This window comes from Hibiscus syriacus, unplaced genomic scaffold (genome assembly GCF_006381635.1).
Source record: "Hibiscus syriacus cultivar Baekdansim isolate YM2019G1 unplaced genomic scaffold, ASM638163v2 tig00111105_pilon, whole genome shotgun sequence".
In the NCBI taxonomy this organism is placed as follows: domain Eukaryota; kingdom Viridiplantae; phylum Streptophyta; class Magnoliopsida; order Malvales; family Malvaceae; genus Hibiscus; species Hibiscus syriacus.
Window position 1 is genome coordinate 2,154,272 of NW_024062987.1, and position 24,803 is coordinate 2,179,074.

General features: G+C 37.2%; 2 protein-coding genes and 1 pseudogene across 2 annotated transcripts; all 3 read left to right on the top strand.

Annotated features, from left to right (window-relative positions):
- The first annotated feature begins 952 nt into the window (after window positions 1-952).
- On the top strand, window positions 953-4,559 carry LOC120154237 (fasciclin-like arabinogalactan protein 15). Its single transcript, XM_039166057.1, has 3 exons — window positions 953-2,263; window positions 4,145-4,279; window positions 4,503-4,559. Exons 1-2 carry the CDS (start codon window positions 970-972, stop codon window positions 4,219-4,221), a joined length of 1,371 nt encoding a protein of 456 aa, XP_039021988.1. The 5' UTR covers window positions 953-969; the 3' UTR covers window positions 4,222-4,279; window positions 4,503-4,559.
- Window positions 4,560-8,209: 3,650 nt separating this feature from the next.
- Window positions 8,210-11,318, top strand: LOC120154226 (calcium-dependent protein kinase 1-like). The gene is made up of 7 exons (XM_039166043.1): window positions 8,210-9,477; window positions 9,621-9,764; window positions 9,929-10,081; window positions 10,272-10,387; window positions 10,558-10,725; window positions 10,843-11,067; window positions 11,163-11,318. Exons 1-7 carry the CDS (start codon window positions 8,685-8,687, stop codon window positions 11,301-11,303), a joined length of 1,740 nt encoding a protein of 579 aa, XP_039021974.1. The 5' UTR covers window positions 8,210-8,684; the 3' UTR covers window positions 11,304-11,318.
- An 8,411-nt stretch (window positions 11,319-19,729) lies between these two features.
- On the top strand, window positions 19,730-21,616 carry LOC120154121 (annotated as a pseudogene).
- The last annotated feature ends 3,187 nt before the right edge of the window (window positions 21,617-24,803 follow it).

Consider the following 24,803-nt stretch of genomic DNA (forward strand, 5'->3'; position numbering starts at 1 on the left):
GGCAGCAGCCCTTCGGTGTGACCCGGTTTGATCAACCACCTACTGCAATTGCTTTCCTGCTAGGTGATGATGTTGCTGTGAACTGAAGCCTTTTCTTAGCTTCTCCCATTATATTAAAAAAAAAGTCATTTATAGAGACGGAGAGCTCCTTTTCATTTTGCATGATAATTTATATATTGATCTATAATGTTAAATCTGGGATCATTATGACTATTTATAGGTTATGTAGGTAGGGTAGTGATCATGTCAAAAAAAATATTATAACTACTTGATCCATAGTAATATTTCAGAGGTACAACATAGGTGCAATTTTTGGAGAAGAGAAAAAAAAGGGTATAAAAAATATGATAATTCATAAAATAAAATGAATCTTGACCAGCTGATTAACTGATCACGAACTACTTTATTTAAAAGGGGATAGACAAATCTAGGAGAAAGAAGTGGATTGAGTATCAGATGCATTTGGGTTTCAATATAAGAGATTGAGGATTCATACCATACATAAACATGAGGATGCTGGTAGCTGTCTGATGAATGCATAAACACGAGGATGCTGGTAGCTGTTTGATGAATGCATAAACATGAGGATGCTGGTAGCTGTTTGATGCCAAAACAAAATAATCATTTAAAAATGCTTCAAGTAAACTCCAAAGCAAAGAAAGAGAACCCTCTTCATACCAAATACTACTGAAAATAAAGCGTAGACAAGTCAATACACGACAACACAAGCCGGCAAGGCAATCTTTGAAAAAGAATTCCACGTGTTGCACTTGCCAACTTTTAACCCCCAACCGACGCTATTGTTAACCCTTCCACTCCTTCAATTGTTTACCACCTCTCCGTCGGTACAATCACAGGCTGACAGTGAAACCTAAACTTGAAAGCGCTATATTGAAACCCAAATGCTTTGTCTTTGGAGTAAATAAAAGAACTCTCTTTGCTTTTTCCCTCTGTTTCCAGTGCCAAATTATGGGTCTCTTGTTGTGTTTCTTCAACCTTTTTCTCTTGTCTGGATTTGGATCCTCCCTTGCATTGCAAGAAACCCCATCGGCGGCGGCGGCTAATAACTTGGGTCAGATCAATTCCAACTCAGTCCTGGTGGCTCTGCTGGACTCGCATTATACGGAGCTTGCCGAATTGGTGGAGAAAGCCTTGCTTTTACAGACCCTGGAAGAATCTGTTGGGAGACACAATATCACCATTTTCGCTCCCAAGAACGAAGCCCTGGAGCGGAACCTGGACCCTGAGTTCAAGCGCTTTTTACTGGAACCCGGCAACCTCAAGTCCCTCCAGACTCTCTTGCTTTACCACATTGTGCCCGCCAGGATTGAGCCGCACTCGTGGCCCAATTCGACGTCCGACTCGGCCGTCCACCGTACCTTATCCAATCACCGAGTTCAGCTCTCCAGTGAAGTTTCATCCGGGGCTAAATTAATTGGCACAGCCAGGGTCATTAACCCCAATGCCGTTAATCGTCCCGACGGTGTCATCCACGGCATCGAACAGTTATTAATTCCTCGATCAGTACAACAAGATTTCAACAACCGTAGAAGTCTTCGCTCAATCTCCGCCGTCAAACCAGAAGGAGCTCCCGAAGTTGACCCCAGAACCCACCGTTTGAAGAAACCCGCCCCGCCATTCAAACCCGGCTCGCCGCCTGTTCTCCCGATTAACGACGCAATGGCTCCAGGCCCGTCACTAGCTCCGGCTCCGGCTCCGGGACCAGGCGGACCTCACCACCATTTCAACGGAATGAGACAAGTTAAAGATTTCATCCAAACATTGGTACAATACGGAGGGTACAATGAAATGGCTGATATTTTAGTCAACTTAACGTCGTTAGCCACCGAGATGGGGCGCTTGGTCTCCGAGGGCTACGTTTTGACCGTTCTAGCACCCAACGACGAAGCCATGGCCAAGTTAACCACGGACCAGCTAAGCGAACCGGGCGCACCCGAACAAATCATTTACTACCACATAATCCCCGAATACCAGACGGAGGAGAGCATGTACAATTCGGTGAGAAGGTTCGGGAAAGTGTCGTACGATACATTGAGGTTACCACACAAAGTAATGGCTCAAGAAGCCGACGGGTCCGTCAAATTCGGGCACGCCGATGGATCCGCATATTTGTTCGACCCTGATATTTACACCGACGGAAGGATCTCGGTGCAGGGAATCGACGAGGTTCTTTTCCCGCCGGAAGAGAAAACCAAGGAAGAAAAGAAGACCATCAAAGTTGCCACGGCGAAACCCAGAAGAGGTAAATAAAATTCTTATCCTTTTTTTTTTTCGAAATTATATATATTTTTTAATTCTTTACATTTTGGGAATAGTAGCGGCAAGAATACTGTACGGTGGTTTCCGGGGATTTTTTCGGCGGAGGGAATAGTGTTAATAAATCGGGAGTGTCGGTGGGTGAAAAAGTCAAAGGGTAGATTTGTCTTTTAGTTTATTGTTTTTATATTTATAATTATTTTTAAGAATATAGAGAGAAATGTTTATAATATATGATTTTAACTAATTTTTTTGGATTTGTAAAAATAATCAACGAATTCGTAACTCAATTTCGAATTTGTAATATGAAAGTCAAATTTAAAACACAGTTTTCGAATTTGCAACACGAATTTGTCAAATTCACAACTCAGTTTTCAAATTCGTAACTCGAATTCTGATTTCGCAACTCGAATTCGGATTTCGCAACTCGAATTCAGATTTCACAACTCGAATTCGTCAATTTAGCAACTCAATTTTACCGTGTTTACCTATATAGATAATTATAACAAGTCAAAATAATGATGTTTTCGATTATTTTTTACCTGTTTTGTTAATAATTCAATTTAAAAATATATACATGATATGATTAAAAAATGTATTAAAATTATTATTTTGAAATTTATTTTTCTGCTTTTGTCATTTTGTTATAATATGTAACTTAAATTCTTCAACTTACATCAAAGCATTGGTTTATAATTACTTGTATATGTAAACGCGGTAAAAATTCGCAACTCGAATTTGGATTTCGCAACTTGAATTCGTCAATTTCGCAACTCAATTTTACAGAGTTTACCTATATTGGTAATTATAACCGGTCAAAATAATGATATTTTCGATCATTTTTTACCGATTTTATTAATAATTCAATTTAAAAATATAAACATGATATTATTAAAAGATATTAAATATTTTGAAATTTATTTTGAATTTTTTTTACAATATGTAACTTAAATTCTGCAACTTACATCAAAGCATTGGTTTATAATTATCTATATAGGTAAACGCGGTAAAATTGAGTTACGAAATTGGTGAATTCGAGTTGCGAAATCTGAATTTGAGTTACGAATTTGGTAAATTCGTGTTACGAAATATAAATTCTTGTTGCGAATTCGAAAACTGTGTTGCGAATTCGTTGGTTATTTTTACAAACCCCAAAAAATTGGTTAAAATCATATATTATAAGACATTTTCGATCACTCAAATTATTTTCTCTTTAGTTTTTGCGCATCCACAAAATGAAAAACAAAGCTTAGACTTTTATTTAAAAAAATACAACATATAAATTATAGAAAAGGCTAAAGGTTTTGTCGTAGAGCAAAAGATTAGGAACTCTACTTTTTTTTTGCATCTCTAAATATTTTAAATTTTTCGTATAATTTATATATTTTCTTATATTTTATATTGATATTTCAATTATGTCACCTAAAATTTCATTATATAATTTTTTCAGTTCACATTTAACATAAAATTTTGTTGTGTGATGCGGCAGCCGTAGATCATAAATGGATGTGTGGAGTTTGTGTCATTGAATTCTATGAAACTCGCTTTCCTTAGCTTAATCAACAATTAAGTAATGAGATTAGTTGGTAAATCGTGTCTTAGAGAGATTTGATTTGGAATTTAAACCTGATCACCCTGGTGGTTGTGAGGAATGAAGTTGATTTGTTGAAGGGACCACAATGATATGGTTGGACTTTCCCTCTCAAATTTTCCCTAAACCGCAATAACTTTGCTTTAAAACACATACTAAATAGAAAGCATAACCGATGTCATTGATATATTAAGTTGGGGAGTTGTTTTCATGACGTTAAACTGTGTATTTTTAATTGAGCCGTGAGTAATGCTTGATTACCCGAATGTATGGCAGGGAAGTTGCTTGAAGTAGCATGCCGAATGCTGGTGGACATGGGACAAGGTTCTCGCTTTACCACATGCAACATATGAAACACCACCACCGTCGTTTCCCTCGTGCCATTAAACAAAACTCGAAACAATTCAAAGGGTATAATTCTTAATCTTCCTTTTCATTCGCATTTGTTTATTTGCCGAAGGAACATTTACAGCTAAATCCAGGTAGGGACGCCACCATGTCAAGTTGTTCAAAACATTTAATGTGTCAGCCTACCGTACCAATAATGAAATAATATCTTCTCATTTAACCTTCTCTCCATGTCGAGTATCTCGTTCCAACCGAAATATTTTACTCCATTGTTGGTCTACTGCAGGTGAACCCAGCATAGTTTACAAGTGTGATGCTTTGCTCTCTACCATAGGATTTTTTTCTTTCTTTCTTTCTTTTTTAACGGTGGGATGATGCAGCCAAACATGGGAAGATGGAAAATGGTGAGAAAATTTATTGTAAGATTGTTTTCCAGTCCCACATGCATAAATTCAATGATTCAGCCAGGTTGGCTTGGTTGCTGATACCCTCTAATGTACATTTTTTTCTCAATTGTGTGTAATGTGGTGGTGGGGGAGGAGGAGATATGGGAAATGGGAGGGGTGAGGGATTTGATTTTGTGTGAAGTAGATGGGGTCAATCCCACTTTAATAACCATAATAAAATAAAGCAAAAAACAAAAGGCATCACACCAGTTTTATATGTGGAAATTATTAATTAAAAATGTATTCTCTCTTTTAAGAAATTTGAAACTGTAATTATTATTGTTTTTCTTGTGTGGTCACTGTTATTTTCAGCATGGACGTACGTATGATTTTAAATTTAAGTGAACTTAAACTTATAAAATTTTAGGAGAACGAAAATATATTTTTAATAAAAAATATAAAAAATAGTTTAAAATATATTATAATTTTATATTTTTAAGAGGGACGGCTTTGATCACTTTCTCTCTAGTTCCATCCCTAGTTTCCGGGAATAAGTAAAGAATCTATTTTTCAAGGCCATAAATGATAATGTTAGATTAAGAGGGAGAGGATAAATATGTTAGAATCTATTAATATTCAATCACGTATAATATGAGATATAGTTATCTTTTAAATGAAGGCTTAACAAATGCCAAACCAAGGGAAAGCATCAAAATGTCTTTTTCGTCATTTGTTGAAGAAATTACACTAACCTGTTGAACTTAGGATGCTAAAAATTATAGTACCGATAATTCTGGTTTAATTAGATTTTAATATAAATATATGTAAAATATTAACAGGTAAGTTTTTAGAATTATGGCACTAAATTAAATTCTATTTTGATTTTATGTTATTATATTTAATGAATTAGAAATGGCCATCCAGCTCAGTTGGTAGAGCACAAGGTTCTTAACCTTGAGGTCGTGGGATCAAGTCCCACGGAGGACATTTCATAATTCAGAGGTCTCTTACGGAAACTGCTCTCAACCTGGTGTTGGGGCAGTCTACTATCTTACCTCTCCCTTACCCCATACATATGGGAAAAAGGGACAACCATTTTTTAATTAAATGAATTAGTATTTTATGTTATTAAATTAAATGAATTAGTATTTTATTTAATTACCTTTTATTTTAAATAAATATAAGGTTTAACACACTTTTTAGTGCTTACCTCAAAATACAATTTGATGCTTATTTTTTTTTAACAATAAGTGTCTAATGTTTCTAACATTACACTTTTAGGTGTTTGAACCGTGATGACTATTAAATTTGATTGTTATCTAACACGTGTCATCATATAAAATTTCAAAAATCATTTTTAAAAAAAATTAATATTATAATTAAAAAAACAAAAAACCCCTAAAATTTATATCTTATGCCGTCGATCGGTCACCATCGATATATGATCATCACCGTTGATACCATCAGAATCGTCTTGCCGTCACGACCAAAACTCAGTCCTTCACACATCATGAAACTGCACCGATCATCGTGAAAAACGAAGCAAAGGGTTGCCGAATTTCTAGGTTTTTCATTATTGTTTTTCGGCGATTTTAATTGCTCGTCCTACACGACTGTCACCATTGAATTCCTCTTCCTACTTCGAACAAAACCCGATCAGTGGTGACCATTCACTGTTGGAGTCCGGAGGTGGGGGGAACGGGAGGGGGAGGGACGGCGGGAGGGTGTTTGATTTTTTTTTTAACTTTTAAAATAATATTTTTATTATTAAAAAAGTTAAAAAAAATTAAAAATATAACGGTAGACACCTAAAAGTGTAGCAATGAAAACATTAAACACCTATTGTTAGTAGAAAAATTCTTTAGATACCAAAACATATTTTGAAATATATTTTAAACACTCGAAAAATTATTAAACCTAAATATAAAAATAAAAATTATGTTAATTCAGATCAAATTAAAATTGAAACTCTAAATACTTTTACGGCTTTTGGAATTAATGTTTCATCAGTTTTTGCTTCATACTCCTGTGGAGAATGGATTTCCTCCTTATCCACATTGATGTCCATAACTGACTTCCGGCTCTCACTAATGGTGTTGTATAAGGTATGGCTCCGACGCAATCTCCAAATCCATGAGGGCCGGTTGATGCGAGATTGGCAAGTGGTGATCACTAGCAAGGTACTTCTTGCTTCCTTCGAATCAACGAGGATCTTATATGGGCAAGGAGCACCGGCATCAAGTAGTTCAGTAGACAGGTGGTGCAAACCTCCACTGGATACTTTGAAGATTAATGTCGACGCTGCATGCTCTCCATCCAAACTCAAAGCAGCAGTGGGCATTGTTGCATGGGATAGCCATGGACTGGTGATAGCTAGTCAAGCTGTCCCTCTCCCGGGGATTTGTGATGCTGCAGTGGCTGAAGCTTTGGCAATAACTTACGGGTTGCGATTGGCGACGGAACTTAACTTCCCCCGATTCCAAATTGAGAGTGATGCTGAAGATTAATGTACTTATTAGGAATATAATACTCGGTTTAGAGTTAAGACCCCTATAAAAAAAGTTCTATACTGGTCATCAAGTTAAACAGTTATTACATTACTAACAAAATCAGTTAAATTATTATATTTATGTTAACTATTATCTCAAATCGTTCCCAAAATATATATTAAAATTATTCTCTATATTTACATTAAATTCAATAAAATGCAATAAAACAGTTATTTATTTTATTTTTACAGTTATATTATTCTTTGCCATAACATTTATTCTATATTAGTTTATGATGAATGTTATAGAGTAAATATCAATTTTAAAAAATGATTTTTATTATGTTTTATATAAAATTTAAATTAAATTACAGATAATTATATAAATAATCATTTGAAATATAATATTGAGTAAAAACAGTTAATTTAAACAGTGACCGATCCAGAAATATTTTTTAAGGTGACCAAACATATGTTAACAACGTAAAATCTTTAAATGCGATTGAGTATAAATAAAATTTCAAGTACGAATTAATAGGAGAAAACTTAAATTTTAAAGGTGGACAAAAAATTTAAGGGTGAACAATTTCAGTGAAATAAATAACTAATTTTAAAAAAATCGAATTTCAATACCACCCTCACGTCGGCGCCGCCACTGAATCTAGGCTGTATTACATACGAACATGAAAAACTTAAAAGTACGTAAAACAGATATGAAAATGGGAGAGAATAGCATTGTACGGTTTGCGAGTCAACAATGCTGTACTGGATCGGAAGCCGAAGCAGTCGTCCAACAGCCCGGAGAATAGAGTAAGAAAATGGTGGATTGATTATTGTATGGTGTGCGTGCGAGTCAACTATGCCATGCCTTCATCTTCTTCTTCGATGTTTCCTTTGAAACCGTAATCATGGCTGCTTAAAGTGGTCCTCCGATTCAAAACCAAAATCCGGCCATCCGAACAAAAGTCAAAACCCGACGTTTTTCTGTTTATTATTAATAATTAAAGTCCAAAAACACATCTACCTCTTTCTATTTTTTTATACCAGTATAAAGTTCGTATTTGGATATAATCAAAGTTTGATACTTTCCACTTTCTTCTAAGTTTTCTAGGATAAATAAGATCCCCCCAAATGTAACCTCATTTCATTTTTCAACGATTACGCCAAACCCCCTAGACCTGGTAAACCATTTCAACTTGTTTTGTTCTATTCTTGATATCATATTTAGCTTTCCTTTGGTTTCTGTTTTGTGTGTGCCAAGCTTTCACTTGCTGAATTTTGAGATCCAAGGATTGTTTGTATTTTTTTCTCTGGTAGAATAGACGACGAGCTTTTAGTTGGTAATCCATACCTGGGTCTGACTATTTTCGTGAGGTATAGTTGTTCAAGTTTTGATTTTGATTTTTTTTTTCTGATGAAAGTTCAAGTTTGATTTTTGATGTATAAATATTTTCCCTGAAAATTGAAGAGGAAAATATTGGGAGTTTTGTTTACATTAGGAAGATCAAACCTTTATGAGTTGATCGGTTTTGTATATAGATGTGAAAGCTAGTGATTGTAGTATTTTGAAGGAGAGATTTAACTGTAAGAGTAGATGGGTAATACTTGTGTAGGTCCAAGCGTTTCCAAAAATGGGTTTTTCCAATCGGTTTCCGCCGCAATATGGCTGAACCGATCACCCGATGGATCGGTTTCTCATATGAATGGCGAAACTGAAGGTGAGATAGCTGCTAAAGAACCCGAATCACCATTACCAGTTCAAAACAAACCTCCGGAACAAATGACAATGCCGAAAATCGATACGAAACCGGAAACTAAATCTGCAAAATCTACTAAACCCAAGTCCATCAAGAGGATGTCCAGTGCAGGGCACAGGACTGAGTCAGTGTTACAAACAAGGACTGGAAATTTCAAGGAATATTATAGCCTGGGGAGAAAATTGGGACAGGGGCAATTCGGGACGACGTTCCTTTGTGTGGAGAAGTCTACCGGAAAAGAGTATGCCTGCAAATCGATTGCAAAGAGAAAGTTGTTAACCGATGAGGATGTAGAGGATGTGAGAAGAGAAATTCAAATAATGCACCACTTGGCAGGGCATCCGAATGTTATATCAATAAAAGGGGCTTATGAGGATGCAGTGGCAGTTCATGTTGTTATGGAATTATGCGCCGGTGGAGAGCTTTTCGATAGAATTATTCAGCGCGGACACTATACGGAACGGAAGGCAGCCGAACTTACGAGGATTATAGTCGGTGTTGTGGAAGCTTGCCATTCTTTGGGGGTTATGCATAGAGACCTTAAACCAGAGAATTTCCTTTTTGTCAACCAGCAGGAGGATGCACCTCTCAAAACAATTGATTTTGGATTATCCATTTTCTTTAAGCCAGGTATAGACTGATTGAACTTATTCTCTTTCAATTACCCAAAAATGGTAATGCTGCTTTTACTCATCCTTTGATCTTCTTCACTTGTATTTACTGATATCATAGTGTTATCCTAGAATATTTACACTTCTACTTTTCCCATGTAGGTGAAAAGTTTACAGATGTGGTTGGGAGCCCATACTATGTTGCCCCGGAAGTTTTACGAAAGCATTATGGTCCCGAAGCTGACGTCTGGAGTGCAGGAGTAATTCTTTACATTCTCTTAAGTGGAGTTCCTCCTTTTTGGGATGGTAAGAAATTAGTCGATGCATAAGATTTTTCCGTTTTGATCAATCACGATTGAGTAGAATTCTAATTTAGTCAAGTGCAAGTATTTAAGCTGCCCTTTTGGTTTACACCATCATGATCATGTTTTGATACTCACACTTTTCTCCCTTCTTTCCCCATTATATAGAAGAAGAGCAAGGTATATTTGAACAGATCTTGCATGGTGATCTTGATTTTGAGTCGGACCCTTGGCCTAGCATCTCCGAAAGCGCAAAAGATTTGGTGAGGAGAATGCTCATTCGAGATCCCAAGAAACGGTTAACTGCACATGCTGTTTTGTGTAAGTCAGCCATTTATTCCAGCATTTCTATTTATCATTATTACCTTTTGTTCTTCTGCTTCATGGATCCTACTGCTGGGAAGTGGGTACTTCCCATGTTGTCGGCGTGGTCGTAAATCCCTTTTCTTTTGTTTAGTGCTCGGGATTGGGATTCTGCAGTTTTAGTCTTTTGAAGCATTTTCTTATGCAGGCCACCCTTGGATACAGATTGATGGTACTGCTCCTGACAAGCCTCTTGATTCTGCAGTTTTAAGTCGTTTGAAGCATTTTTCTGCAATGAATAAGCTCAAGAAAATGGCCCTTCGAGTAAGTCTCGTGACATGATAAACACAATATACGACAAAAAGGGGGTTCAGAGAGAGTGGGGAGGGAGGGATGGGAAAGGGAAAGGATTGTGTAGCTTGTTTATCAAGATTTTGCAGTTCATATTTTCTAGTTATGTTGATGAGCTGAATTTTTCTTCTTATCCCTTGCAGGTGATTGCAGAGAGCCTCTCCGAAGAAGAAATAGCTGGCCTCAAAGAAATGTTCAAGATGATAGACACGGACAACAGCGGTCAGATCACCTTCGAAGAACTTAAAGTGGGATTGAAAAGGGTTGGAGCTAATCTTAAGGAGTCGGAAATTTATGATCTTATGCAAGCAGTAAGTATGAGATCCGATTTGGAATATAATGTATTGAGAATCTTAGAGGTTTCTCCAACTGCTAGCAATTAGTACCAAGTGTTATTTGGACTTAGGGTGATTCTTCTTAAACCACAGGCTGATGTTGATAATAGCGGCACGATCGATTACGGGGAATTTGTAGCTGCAACGCTGCACCTAAACAAAATCGAGAGAGAAGATCACTTGGTCGTGGCCTTTTCGTACTTCGATAAGGATGGTAGTGGTTATATTACTCCGGACGAGCTCCAGCAAGCTTGCGAGGAGTTTGGCATAGAGGATGTTCGCCTTGAAGAAATGATACGCGAAGTCGATCAAGATAATGTAAGTGATGATTCTTCATTCTCGTTACAATATAAAATTGTCTAGTTCTTGGTAGAAAACCTTGAATGCGTCCGTATTCTATCGATCATATGCAGGATGGACGCATAGATTACAACGAGTTCGTGGCGATGATGCATAAAGGACATGTTGCCACAAACGGGGCCGGTGCCGGAGCCGGTAAGAAAGGACTACAAAATGGTTTTAGCATCGGATTCAGAGAAGCATTGAAACTTTAGCATAGGCATCCCATCATTTTGTCTGTTATTTATTTTACTTTCTCAGTAATTGTATAGTAAGAAGAAGCAGTGCAATGCTCATTGCCCCTTGTACATTTTCTTCAATCTTTTTGTGAAATCAGAAGGAACATGGTTTCACTTTTATTTAATCATTTAGTTGCACGAATTAAACGATTTTAGTTGTTAAAAAGATGATTGTTTTCTTTTGAGGTTTCAGATTCAAGTACAACTTCGTAGGTATTTACGAGCGTTCATCGTCAAATGGTTAAAAATATTTAGAACATATATTATTTTATAATCACCCATACTAATAAAGAAATTATATTTAGTAATTGTCAAAGCATGAGCACATAATTACATTATTTTAATATATTTTAATTAATAATTTATATATATATATATATATATATATATATATATATATTAAAATTATTAAAATTATATAAATCTTTGATTTTTATTATTATTTACGCTCTCACCATTCATCTAACCTAAAATAAATTTATTGATCAATATTTCATATTTCCTTTCCATATTATTCTTTCTTTTTTATTCAACGGCTGAAATTACACTGTTTAACCAAAACGCCTATCCAACGGCTTGTGTTCACTTTTTTTTTTTTTTTGGATAAGTAACTTATATTCATCCAAAGAAAACAGCAAAAGCTGCAACAAAACAACGGTAAACACTATATCAGTCCCCAACTCATATACAAGTACCTATATACATCATCTCTTCTATATGTAGAGTGTCTATACAATTTGTACTGAACAATATCTTTAATCTTTGTAACAATCGCATCAACACGCTTGTGTTCACTTTGCCATAAGTTAATGGTTGTATTTCCTCGACAGATTGATAAAAGCCGCTACTGTGACTTTGGAAATAAAAAATCAGGATTATGATGATAGACATTTGATTGTTGTATTTCTTGCGTCACTTTTGAAATAGAAAATTTTCCTTGTTAGAATCCTTTATCCTGGAGCTAACTTCCAGGACAGTAGTTCTCAAGGTTTGCATGGTGAGGTTGAGGTGTGCAACAAAAGGGTTAGCTTGCATTTTATTCAAACATGCTGGGTGGATTATGTTGAACACATCTCGTATACAGAGTATGCTACTTTACGGTTTTAACTATTAAAGCCCTTATCTTTCTTTTGTTGGTGGGAATCTAGTTTTGCAAGCTGAGGTTATGACTTGGGAGGATTGGAGTGTATAGACAGTATAAATGATTTTGTAGTGGCATACTTAAATTACCGTTATATCTTTTATAAAGACTTACAAATAAAATGACATATTTTGTCATTGAGCATTTAGTTTTGAAATGGTTAACTACATATTTGGTGCTCCAATTATATCCATTTCCTTGATTTGGTACCTAAAATTTAGTATTGCATTTCAAGTTTTTAATCTGAAATGTCGAACTGAGAATTTGACTGTAATGTATGCATCAAATTTATAATTAACCCAAATGAAATTGTTGCCAAGACTTAAGACAGTGATGATAATAAATGAGGTTCGAGTAAGAAATCATGTGTGATGATAAAAAGGTGTGCATACCTAATCAGTCTATCTCTACTCACTTTCTTCTCACAACGCTAACCACCACAAAGTATTGCTTCTTTTGTAAACATCAGCTTATCAGAATTTATTGTTTAAACGCTTTTCTGTTTAATATGCAGTTTTGCTACTACTGCTCCTGGTACAACCAATTGTTTGGCGAATAAATTTGATCCAACTGGGATCTTATTCAGGCCCCCTGAAACAGCGATATCCACTTCTGGATCAACTTCGATGTCAGCTGGAATCATCTTCAAGTTTGATACCTCGAAGAATAGTTCTACTTTGAATAGTGGGTCTCTTGCTTCAAGTCTTTTTTCTTACACTTTGCCAACACCATCTCTAATCCCCAATAATGGTCAGAGTTCATCCACTGGTTCTATCAAATATGTATCCAGCACCAACAGTGACACTTTTGATGCCTCCACCGCATCCACTACTGCCAGTATCACCTTTAGCAGTACAAGCAGCAGCCCCTCAGTTGATGCTTCAGTCTCACTATCTACTGTTGCACCTGTTTTCAAGTTTGCATCCTCTGGGTTCCCATCAGCTCCAGTTTCAACCTTGTCTGCAACTTCAAGGGAAGCAGTCGAAGCGAAGACCCAGGATACAAGCTCCGGCAATGTTGGTCTTTTTGGTAGTAATCCTGTGTTAGCTGTATGAAGTCTGTTTTCCACATTGAATGTGCCATGCTGGCAGTAGCCGTTCAGAGGAAGTTAGGCGGTTAGGAGACTGTTGAGAGGTTAGGCAGTTAGGAAGCGGTTGAGCTTCTGTTAAGCTGGATCACTTGTGTAGTATAAAAACAGAGCTCGTGCATTGTAATCAGCAAGTTCATCAATATACATTTTCTGTATTCTTTGCTTTCTTTACTCATTCTAATATGGTATCAATCGCCATAGATCTTGGGATCTCAAGATCGGTTTCTGTTTCCGTTGCCTGAGTAGTTTCTGATGGAGATCGCTATGGGTTCTAAAACATTTACCAATAAGAAGGTAAATGTGGTGTTAGATGAAATGAATTTTCTCCTTTGGAAGCAACAGATACTGCTCACCATTTGAAGTCACCGCTTGGAACGCCTGCTTACCGGAGCAGCCGTAACTCCGCCGGAAACGGTGGTTGATGAAGATGGCACCGTTCGTCTCAACGATGAATATGAAGATTTTGTAGCTCAAGACAGTGCCTTAGCATCCTGGTTGCTGTCTACGATTAGCCCACACCTTCTTCCCCAATTCGTTGGCGCTGAAACGGCAACAGCCGTTTGGAATACAGTTCTTCATTTCTTTGCAAATCGCTCAACAACAGCAGTTATGAGCCTTCACTACAAGCTCCAATCTTTAAAGAAAGGCGGTGACAGCATGCGAGCCTATCTCACCCGTGTCAAAGAGGTCTGCGATGCTCTAGCATCCTGTGGGAGTACGGTTCCTCAAGTTGAACAAATAGCCAGCATCTTGAAAGGACTCCCTCGAGAGTATCAACCTTTCATGGCAATTATCACGTCCATGAGGGACACCCTATCCTTAGACAACATCTCTACGATGTTAATTGATGCAGAAACTCAGTTAGCCAGCTTTGATGACCAGCTTGAAACTCTACCTATGAGTGCGAATATTGCACAAAGTGAAGTAAGAAATACTTCTAATAATCCTAACCAACGATCTAGTTACTCTTACAGTTCGAGAACCAATGGTAGAGGTCGAGGCGATCCAGAGTTCAGTGTCAGCTCTGTGGAAAAGTTGGTCACCTTGTTGATCGATGTTGGCACAGATTCAACAAAGGCTTCTCCTGTGTTAGTTCTGTTCAACAAGATCAATATCAGTCTAAATACAACGTGGTTCCTTCCTCTAATAGCTTTACAAGTTCATCTACTGATGATGGCTGTGAACGTTGTGCCATGAAGCGAAATGGATCTGCTGCAAGCGATCAACCACAAGTTCACACAGCCTCTATGCAGTCTGAGCGTTGGGTGGTCGATACAGGCGCCACGCATCATGTCACTGCTGATGCCAACAAGGTCATGAACTCCTCTGAATATCGTGGTCCAGGTAAGCTTTTAATTGGGAATGGTATGCCTTTCGATGTATTTTTGGTTGGCCGTGCTCAAGTAAACACCTCATCCCGTATACTTTTCTTGAATAATTTGCTACATGTGCCACAAATAACCAAAAATTTGCTTTCAGTTTCGAAGCTTGCTAAGGTCAATAATGTCTTCATTGAATTTCATGCAAATCGATGCTGTATTCGGGATGAAGCGACTGGAAATTTGCTACTTCAAGGAGAAGAAACTGATGGTCTGTATTCGTTTGCCATGGATGAACCTCTAGAGGCTAACGTTGCCCATACAAATAGCAGTCTTGATTCTACTCGGTTAGATGAGCTATGGCATCGTCGGCTTGGACATCCCGCTGCTGAGACGTTATCAAAAATAGCCTCTACAATAGGTGTTAAAATTCATTCTCATGTAAATAAAGAGTGTGTTGCATGCCATGTAGGCAAAAGTCATAAACTTCCTTTTAATGAATCCAATACTTTGGCTAATTCCCCGTTTGAACTTGTGTATTCAGATTTATGGGGACCCCCACATATGTCCTCCAACGGCTTTAAGTTTTACATATCCTTTGTAGATACCTACACTCGACATACCTGGATTTATCTTTTAAAACATAAAGATGAAGCATATTTGGCATTCCAACTGTTTCAGAAACTTATATCTAATCAGTTCGGGAGCACGATCAAAGCACTGCAGACGGACTGGGGCGTTGAATTTTACAGCATTTCACACTTACTGGCTCGTGCTGGCATTATACATAGGCTCACGTGTCCACACACCTATGAGCAAAACGGTGTGGTAGAAAGGAAACACCGTCATATTGTTGAGCTAGCGTTAGTATTGTTAGCCCAGGCGTCCTTATCAATCAAGTATTGGTCATATGCTGTCACCTCTGCTGTACACTTAATTAATCGCCTGCCAACTAAAGTATTACAAGATATGTCACCTTTTGAGAAATTGTTTGGCAAGAAACCCGAATACACTATGATGAAGACCTTTGGCTGCCAATGCTTTCCGCATCTGAGAATGTTTCAAAAGCACAAGATGTCGTTCCGGTCACAAGAATGCACTTACTTGGGAATTAGCCCACGGCACAAAGGCTTCCAATGCCTGGCACCCGATGGACGAGTATATGTTTCTCGTCATGTTGTATTTAACGAATCTATTTTTCCATTTGCAGGGAAAGGCAGCTGTACTTCCCTAGATCCTGCAGTCAATCCGAATGCTCAGACCCTTCGAATTATTACAACATTCAGAAACTCTTGCTGTCCAGCTCCATCAAACTTGACCAATACAACTAATGTGCATGAAGAGGGTAATGGTGCAGAGGCTCCCAACGCACTTGAGACAGATATTGACGAAACCCAGCATGTTCCAGATGATATCGTACAACATGCTCTTGATACTACTATTTCAACTGAGGTTGCACCTGATACGGCAGCCGATATGAGTGCAGATGCTGAAAGTGTAATAGCTAATTATACTCAAGGTAACATTCCTGAGTCTGATAACAATGCTCCTACCGTGTCTGCATCTGCTGGTGCTCCTCAGACTCGGGTCCATCATATGATGACTCGTAGTCGATGTGGAGTTTACAAGCCCAAGGTATTTTAGAGTATATTGGATGATGATGATGATGTTCCCAATACAATTGATGCTGCTCTTCAATCCCCTCACTGGGCTGCAGCAGTACATGAAGAGTATAAAGCTCTAATTAATAATGGTACATGGACTCTAGTTGAATTTCCCAAAGACAGAATGGTAGTAGGATGCAAATGGCTCTTTCGTGTTAAACGCAACCCCGATGGCTCAGTGAATAGATACAAAGCACGCTTGGTGGCAAAAGGCTTCTCACAAGTTCCAGGCCAGGACTTCAAGGACACCTTCAGTCCCGTAGTTCGGTTTTCAACATTCAATACAGTCTTAGCTGTAGCAGTCTCGAATGGTTGGGAACTTCGACATATTGACATCAATAATGCCTTCCTCAACGGAGATCTGTCCGAGGAGGTGTACATGCAACAGCCTCCTGGGTTCGAACAAGAAGACGAGTGCAACCGACCTCTAGTGTGTAAACTCAAGAAGGCTCTTTATGGGCTTCGACAGGCACCCCGCAACTGGCATGCCAAACTTAAGGAAAACCTGCTGCAAATAGGGTTTGTAGTATCCCGTGCAGACTCGTCGTTGTTTATTCAACAAAACGATGGCAACTATACATATGCACTAGTTTACGTGGACGATATAGTCATTACAGGACAAAATTCCAGTGCTATAGAGAACGTTGTTTCAATGCTACAAAGTCGGTTCTCACTAAAGGACCTAGGAGTGCTAAGCTTCTTTCTAGGTATTGAAGTCAAACATCGCAACAGCTCAGTTGTTCTGAGTCAAAAAAAGTACATCCTTGAACTACTGGAGAAGACAGGGATGCTAAATGCAGCAAGCTGTGCTACACCCATGGTCGTATCTCCTAAACTCTCTCATGAAGAGGGTGAATTGATTCAGAATGCCAACGAATACAGAAGCATAGTGGGCTCATTACTATACATTTGCCACACAAGACCTGACATTTCATTCTGTGTAGGACAAGTTGCCCAACATATGCATGCACCGAGAGAAACTCACTTCGTGGCTGTGAAAAGAATATTGCGATACCTTTCAGCAACACTTAACTTTGGACTTTCATTCTCACGTGCTGGAAATGGCTTAGATATAACTGCCTTTGCTGATGCTGATTGGGGTGCCAGCATCGATGATAGGCGATCCATTACTGGATATGGGGTATTCCTTGGCAAGTGCCTCATTACTTGGTGCTCAAAAAAACAAAGAGCAGTCTCTCGATCCATGATGGAGGCCGAATACAAGAGTGTAGCAGACACAGCAGCTGACATAACATGGGTTCAAGCTTTACTGTCTGATCTTGGCATTCATCAGAGTCACAAGCCAGTAATCTGGTGTGACAACACCAGCGCTGTGGCCATGAGCGCGAACCCGGTATACCATGCTCAGTCCAAACATGTCGACCTTGATGTTCACTTTGTGCGTGAGAAAGTAGCAGCAGATCAGCTAAACGTCAGCTACGTCCCAGCCATGCATCAAATAGCAGACGGCTTCACCAAGCCGCTGGCCAGGACTGCATTTGAAGAGTTTCGATCCAAAGTATGTGTTCAACAAGTCTAATTCTGAAGACGAGAAGAAGCAGGGAGAATGTTAGCTGTATGAAGTCTGTTTTCCACATTGAATGTGCCATACTGGCAGTAGCCGTTCAGAGGAAGTTAGGCGGTTAGGAGACTGTTGAGAGGTTAGGCAGTTAGGAAGCGGTTGAGCTTCTGTTAAGCTGGATCACTTGTGTAGTATAAAAACAGAGCTCGTGCATTGTAATCAGCAAGTTCATCAATATACATTTTCTGTATTCTTTGCTTTCTTTACTCATTCTAATATCCTGCTTATACTAGCTCTGGAAGTAATATTTTTGGTGGTTTATTTGCGGTTACAGGCAATTCTGATTGTACAGCTGCTATAATTACAAGCTCCGAAAGGGGCTTTTTCAGCAGCACAAACACAGGCAATGGTATCTTTGGTGGTACATTGGCAAATACAGTCGCAGGCAGGACTATTTTTGGCGGTGCATCTTTTCCAATAGCTAGTACAGGGAGTAGTACTTTTTCCACTACAGCTTCAATCTCTAGCACAGGAAGTAACATCTTTGGATTCAGTGCTCCAGCTACATCTGTATCTACTATGCAGACACAGGGTTTAAATCCTTTTATTGCTGTTAATACCCAAGCATTTGCTGCTGGAACTGGATTTGGTACCTCGGCTCAAAGCACACGGATTCAGTTTTCTTCATCTGGATCATCTTCCTCAGTTGGAATGGCTGGGAATACTACCTTGGCTTCTGGCACTTCAGTGTTTGGGTCATCAGAATCTGTAGCTAAACCTTTCGGTTCAGGGGCTAGTTCTAGAACGAGTTTTTCCGCTTCTGAAAAAAATTCTTTGAGCTCTAGCAGTGGCATTGCTTCAGGCACATTTGGCTCTAATTGGCAAGCCCCTAAGTCACCCATATTTGATTCATCAAAGTCATCAGGATTTTCCTTTGGATCATCAGCTTCTGTTACTGCTTCTAGCACTGCACCTGCTCTCTTTGGGTCATCCACTGGTGCACCCTCAAACTCCATATTTTCTTTCACTTCAGCTGCAGTTGCTACCCCGTCACAGTCTGTGTTTGGTAACACCAATCCGGGCCTGGTGTTTGGGTCAACTCCAGCTGCAGTTGCTACTCCATCGCAGTCTGTGTTTGGTAACACCAATCCCGGCTTGGTGTTTGGGTCAACTCCAGCTGCAGGTGCTACTCCATTGCAGAATGTGTTTGGCTACACCAGTCCCGGCTTGGTGTTTGGGTCAACTCCATCCAGTAATAATGATCAAATGGAGGATACTATGGCAGATGATACTGCTCAAACTTCAACTGTTCCAACGTTTGGTCAACCGCCAATCTCACCTCCTGGATCAGGGTCTCCTTTTGGTGCATCAAACCCAACAGGAGCCACGTTTCAATTTGGAGCCCATCCAACCACATCACATAATCCATCTCCATTTCAGGCTTCTAGCAGTCAGGAAATTGGTGCTGGAGGGAGCTTCTCATTGGGCACCAGTGATGTTGACAAGTCTACTAGAAGATTTGTAAGAGTCCGCAGGCAGCGGAAGAATTAACAAGGTTCCCTCTTAATTATGATGGTAGAGGAGAAAAGCACCTGATGACCGTTGCTCTACGCGGTGTAGCCGTGCCAGTCTGAACTTAGAAAAATGGTGTCGGTTCTACATTAGCATGCATATACTGTTTTCCAATCTTCTTAGGGTTGTGGCAGAAGTTTGTCACAATTGGTATGGTGATCCGAGTTGGCAGCATAGAGAGATAGAGATAGTTCAATTAGGTGTTATGAGAGATTTCATTCAGGTTTCGTGTACCCTTGTCTCTATTGTAACATAAAAGAAGGATAAAATGCTTACGACTTTCCATTTTTAGATATTCTTGATAAGAATTTCACCGCTTGTTTTGCATTTATCTTTTAGTAATTTGCATTGTGCTTTAGGGTTTGTTCATAGAACATTAGATATCTCTTATAATTATAAAGATTAAGACCAAATATGTGTATTAATTGATCAACAAATATTAGTTATGAGTGAGGCGATTGCAAAGCTAATGATGCCAACAATTTTTAAAATGAATATAGATATACTTAGAGATCATAAATTTGAGTAGTGTTTACTTAATAGATTAACAAACTTTAAAATATATATTATATTATAATTATCTCAGACTATTTAAAAAAATTAATATAAAAAGGGAGTATATACTCGAGTGTATAGGTCACTTCATGACCGTTGCTCTTAATTCTCATATTTCTAATGAACTAGCCTATCCCTATCTCCCACGTGTCCTTCCACTATCAATTATCAACGTGTCATTTATCTTATGGATACAATTCACCTGGATTCCAATTTTAGAAATTTAATCTTTCTAGCAGTTGAAAGCTCTTCCCCTTCCTCCACTCTCTCTGCATCAAACAGAACTGAAAGTTCAGTCTTTTGTTAGGTTCGAACACCAAATCGTCGATATCTTTTTCTTGCTTTTTGTCACAGAATCAGATCAAATTTAGCATATGGATCGTTTCTGGAGTGGGAAATTGAAAAAAATGGAAGAAAGAAGAGTGTGAAAGGAAAGCTCTTGAAGAAGCTTAAATCAATCAAACCAGCTGGTTACTTAAAGCCAGATCGAGTTCTTCAAGTAGTTGTCGTCAAAGAATTAGTAGGGGGACAAGAACATATCAAAGAGAGCTCTGTAAGTGCCGTCGAGAATCAGCCTGAAGTCATTGACGTAACAGACCTAATGAAAGATCTCGAAGAAGAAGAACTGGGTTTGAGTGAAGAGGTTGACGACAAAGAGAATATTACGCCAAATGTTGACAAAGAGAATGTGAAATGTAGGCAGAGTTGTGCACCATTATCGGTGATCGATGTGTGGTGTTTTCGGAAGCCGGATTTGAATTCTGGCTACCCTCTTTGACCCTAACCTACTGGCTGCCTTTGAGCAAGCCGTGAAGGAGCATATGAAGATGAATGAAGAAGAGAGGAGAGCAAGAATCGAGCAAGAGAATGTTCTCGAGAAGAAGGCAAGAACACTGGAAGGCAGTGATGAAAACACCAGAAAAGGAGCGGAGTAAAAGGCAAGAATCGAGGAAGACAGTCCTCCGATGGGTCCTCTATTAGGTTTCGAAGAGAGGTGTCCGGCCGGAGACGACGGGTCCGTCATTCTTTACACGACGACTCTCAAAAGAAATACGAAAGACGTTCGAGGACTGCAACAGCTTGCTGTTCCTGTTAGTAAGTTTCAGAGTGATTTTCCAGGAGAGAGACGTATCGATCCACAGGGAATACAGGGAAGAAATATGGAGGATTTTGGTTGGGAAAGTGATGCCGCCGAGGCCCTTCATTAAAGGGAGATACATCGGTGGAGCAGCCCAAGTTGCATGAGAAGGGGAAGCTTAAGCTGCTCTTCAATGGCATCCCTGTCGATACCTGTAATGGAGCTTGTGAAGCATGTGGAGGTGTTCGGTTTGTCACGGTATTGTGGCTAAATTTTTTAGATAATGCGTTTGAATTTTTTATTGGTTCAAATAATATTTGTGTGAGGTTATTTTCTCAAATAGGATAATTACTACAGTATTGAGGGTGATGCATTGGAGTCCATGCAACACATGCAAATACGCATGGATCGACATGCGTTTCCCATCCACTTTAATTTGATGCAATTTGCATCTTAATTTCAAAGCTTTTTAATGAGTATTTTACCCATGTAATATTGCACCCTAATTTCAAAACTTTTCAATGAATTTCAATTATACAATCACGAATCGAACCATGCCCTTTTTATTAGGTGCAATTATATTCCTGTGTAATTCATATCCTGACAGTACAAGTTGATCCAACCATACCCTTCTAATTAGGGACATCTATATCCATGTATAATCTATATCCTGACACTATAGGTTGATCGAATTTGAGGTTAGGATGATTGAATTTGAGGTTAGGATGATTAGAATAGCACAAATTTGATCATAGGAAGTTGAATTCATGCTTGAAATTGAATGAAAATCAAGCCCTACTGCACTAAGTAGGTTTGGCCATGTGAAGAAAAATAAGGGAAAAATATTCAAAAATTTCCTATATTCTATAATTGATATTAGAGTAATTTTACATGCTTTGGAATTTGATTTAGAACATTGTGATAGTAAAAGGACCATTTTGCAAGTTTTTGGAATTATGGGACATTGATGTGTAAAAGTGCAATTCTGAGTGTTCAATGCTAGAAATTAATACTTGGATGCTGAATTTTAAGTTTGGATATTGTTTTGGATCAAATTTGCAAGTTTGGGAAATTTTAGTGGCTAATTCGAATAGGTTAAGAAGTTTAGGATTTAATTGCAAGTTTGCAAAAGTGGAAGTATTAGATAGAATATGTTATTTCAATGCTGGAAATTTTAATAATTGATTTGAATTGAAAAAAATGGTGAAGGCCCATTTTGAATTAATTGGACAAGTTTGGATGAATTCTAAAAGAATTCATAAGTTGTGGTTAAAATGTAAAGTTTGCGAAAATTAAATGGATTAGTAATAAAGATGATAATATAAAGAGTTTGAGAATTTATTTTGGAAATGTTGAAGTTGTTATTGAATAGTAAAGTGATTTTATATCGAATAAGTATTCAATGAAATTTGTGAATTTTAGTATTAGATTTGGATTATGTTAGTAAAATACTAACATGTGTTTTAAATATTGTGTTTGTGTATGATTTTGTCAAGATTGTGATAAATATTGTGATCAAATCGAGTTGAAAGCAAAGGATCAAGTACGGGAGTAAAAGGTTCACTGGTGAGGTATTACCAGGTGAATATAATTTATTTATTTAATTATTCTGATTGAGTAAGACTTGCGATAAGTTAATCTCATATGATTTATTTTTAAAGTATGATTTAATTATGATGATGAATAATTCCATCATACTTATAAAAAGTTTTTATGAATAATTTTAGGGCATGAATGACCTAAAGTATTTTATATAATGTTTGTATTTTAAATTATTAATGATTTCACGTATGAACTGCAGAAGCTATAAATTTAATATGAATGAGATGAAATGATTCTGAATTTTATATTTGCATTTTCAAGTAATTTTACTCAATTTTATGGCATGTCAAGTGGACTTATAACTCTCCATGCAACATATAATGAGATGAAAATGATTCTGATTTAAAATGCTTAATTAATAAATGGATATGATATTATTTGAAAGTTGATATATATATATATATATATATATATATATATATATATATATATTTTGCATTTCCTCTACGTCCCCGTCCCTTCAACCAATTAGCTCCACGCACGAGACCAATCATACCACCGTGAGTGGGACCCGCCGAAGTTATATTTATATTTTTCCCTTTAAATATATATATTAAACGGAGTGTAATATAAAACTATTTTTATGGAATAAAAATATACTTTGCTTCATTTGTTAGGATTTTTTTCAAACTAATAAAACTATTTTTCAAAGAACTAATAAAAATATATATTAAATATAAAACTATTTTTCAAACTAATAATTAAAAAGCTCATTAATTTCGATGGAGACGTTATGGAGTCTGGTCAATACCAAGAAAGCGACAAAGGCGAGGCTGCTTCTGCCTAAATTAACTAAATTTTAATAAGCAATTATTGAGGCACCTTTATTCAACAAAATGAGACTCCGGATATTGTTTTATTAATATTTGTGGTACTAAAAATTATCATTACTTATTCTAGGCGTTATTATATTTAAAAAAAACTCCATTATTTTTTTAAGAAATAACTATAAAAATTTAGGTTTGTTAGAAAAATACATTTAAATTATCTACATAGAATGATCTCAAGTTTTTCAAAAAGTGAATTTGCATATAAAATTTTATGAAAAACGAGTTTCATGTATTTATTATTGTCTTTATCCAAAATTAAATGATTTTATTTATAAAAAAAATTATAGGTCTCGCATCCTATAAAATGCAAGGTCCATTAAACACGTTTTATAATTCGCGGGATAATCTTACATAGACTGTTTAAAAGTATTTTTCTAACAAAAAAAAATTTTGGGTACAAATTTTTCTAACAAATTTGATTTAAAAAAAGTAATTAATGTGAGTTTTTAATATAATAATGCACTTATTCTAAATAACATATAATCTAAATTGGTCTATTATATTATTTTAAATTTTTATTTTATTTGATTGGAAGTGTACGTTTTTAATAATTAAATGATAATAATCAACAACGATTGATTTAAGTGGTAAGAAATTTAATACCGCTTAAGTAAAATCTCAAATATAAGTTATTGTATGTACAAAACATTTATGTTCAGAGATTTATCTATCAAAATTAGATATACGACAGAAATCAATTTATATTTGTGAAGATGAAGCTTTAAAATGAGGAAGATAAAAAATGATAATATAATGAACGGTAAAAATGTTTTTAACGCATAAGTCAAAGTCAAAAAGGGCCAGCAGATCTAATTATATTTTTGCTTCCTTATTTCTTTTATTATCTATTCAGGGCTAGGGATGGCAACGGGTCGGGTATTGGTCTCCCCGTCCCTGTCTCCGTTTAAAAAACTCATACTCGTTCCCGCTTAAAAAACCGCGGGGATTTAAATGGGGATCCCTATCGGGTAATCGGGGAAAACCGCGGAGAAACGGGTATCCCCGTTTAGCATAAACGGTTATTTAAACGGGTATCGGGTCGGGTATCGGGCCGGGTATATATATATATTTAAATTAAATATATAAATATTATATATATATTT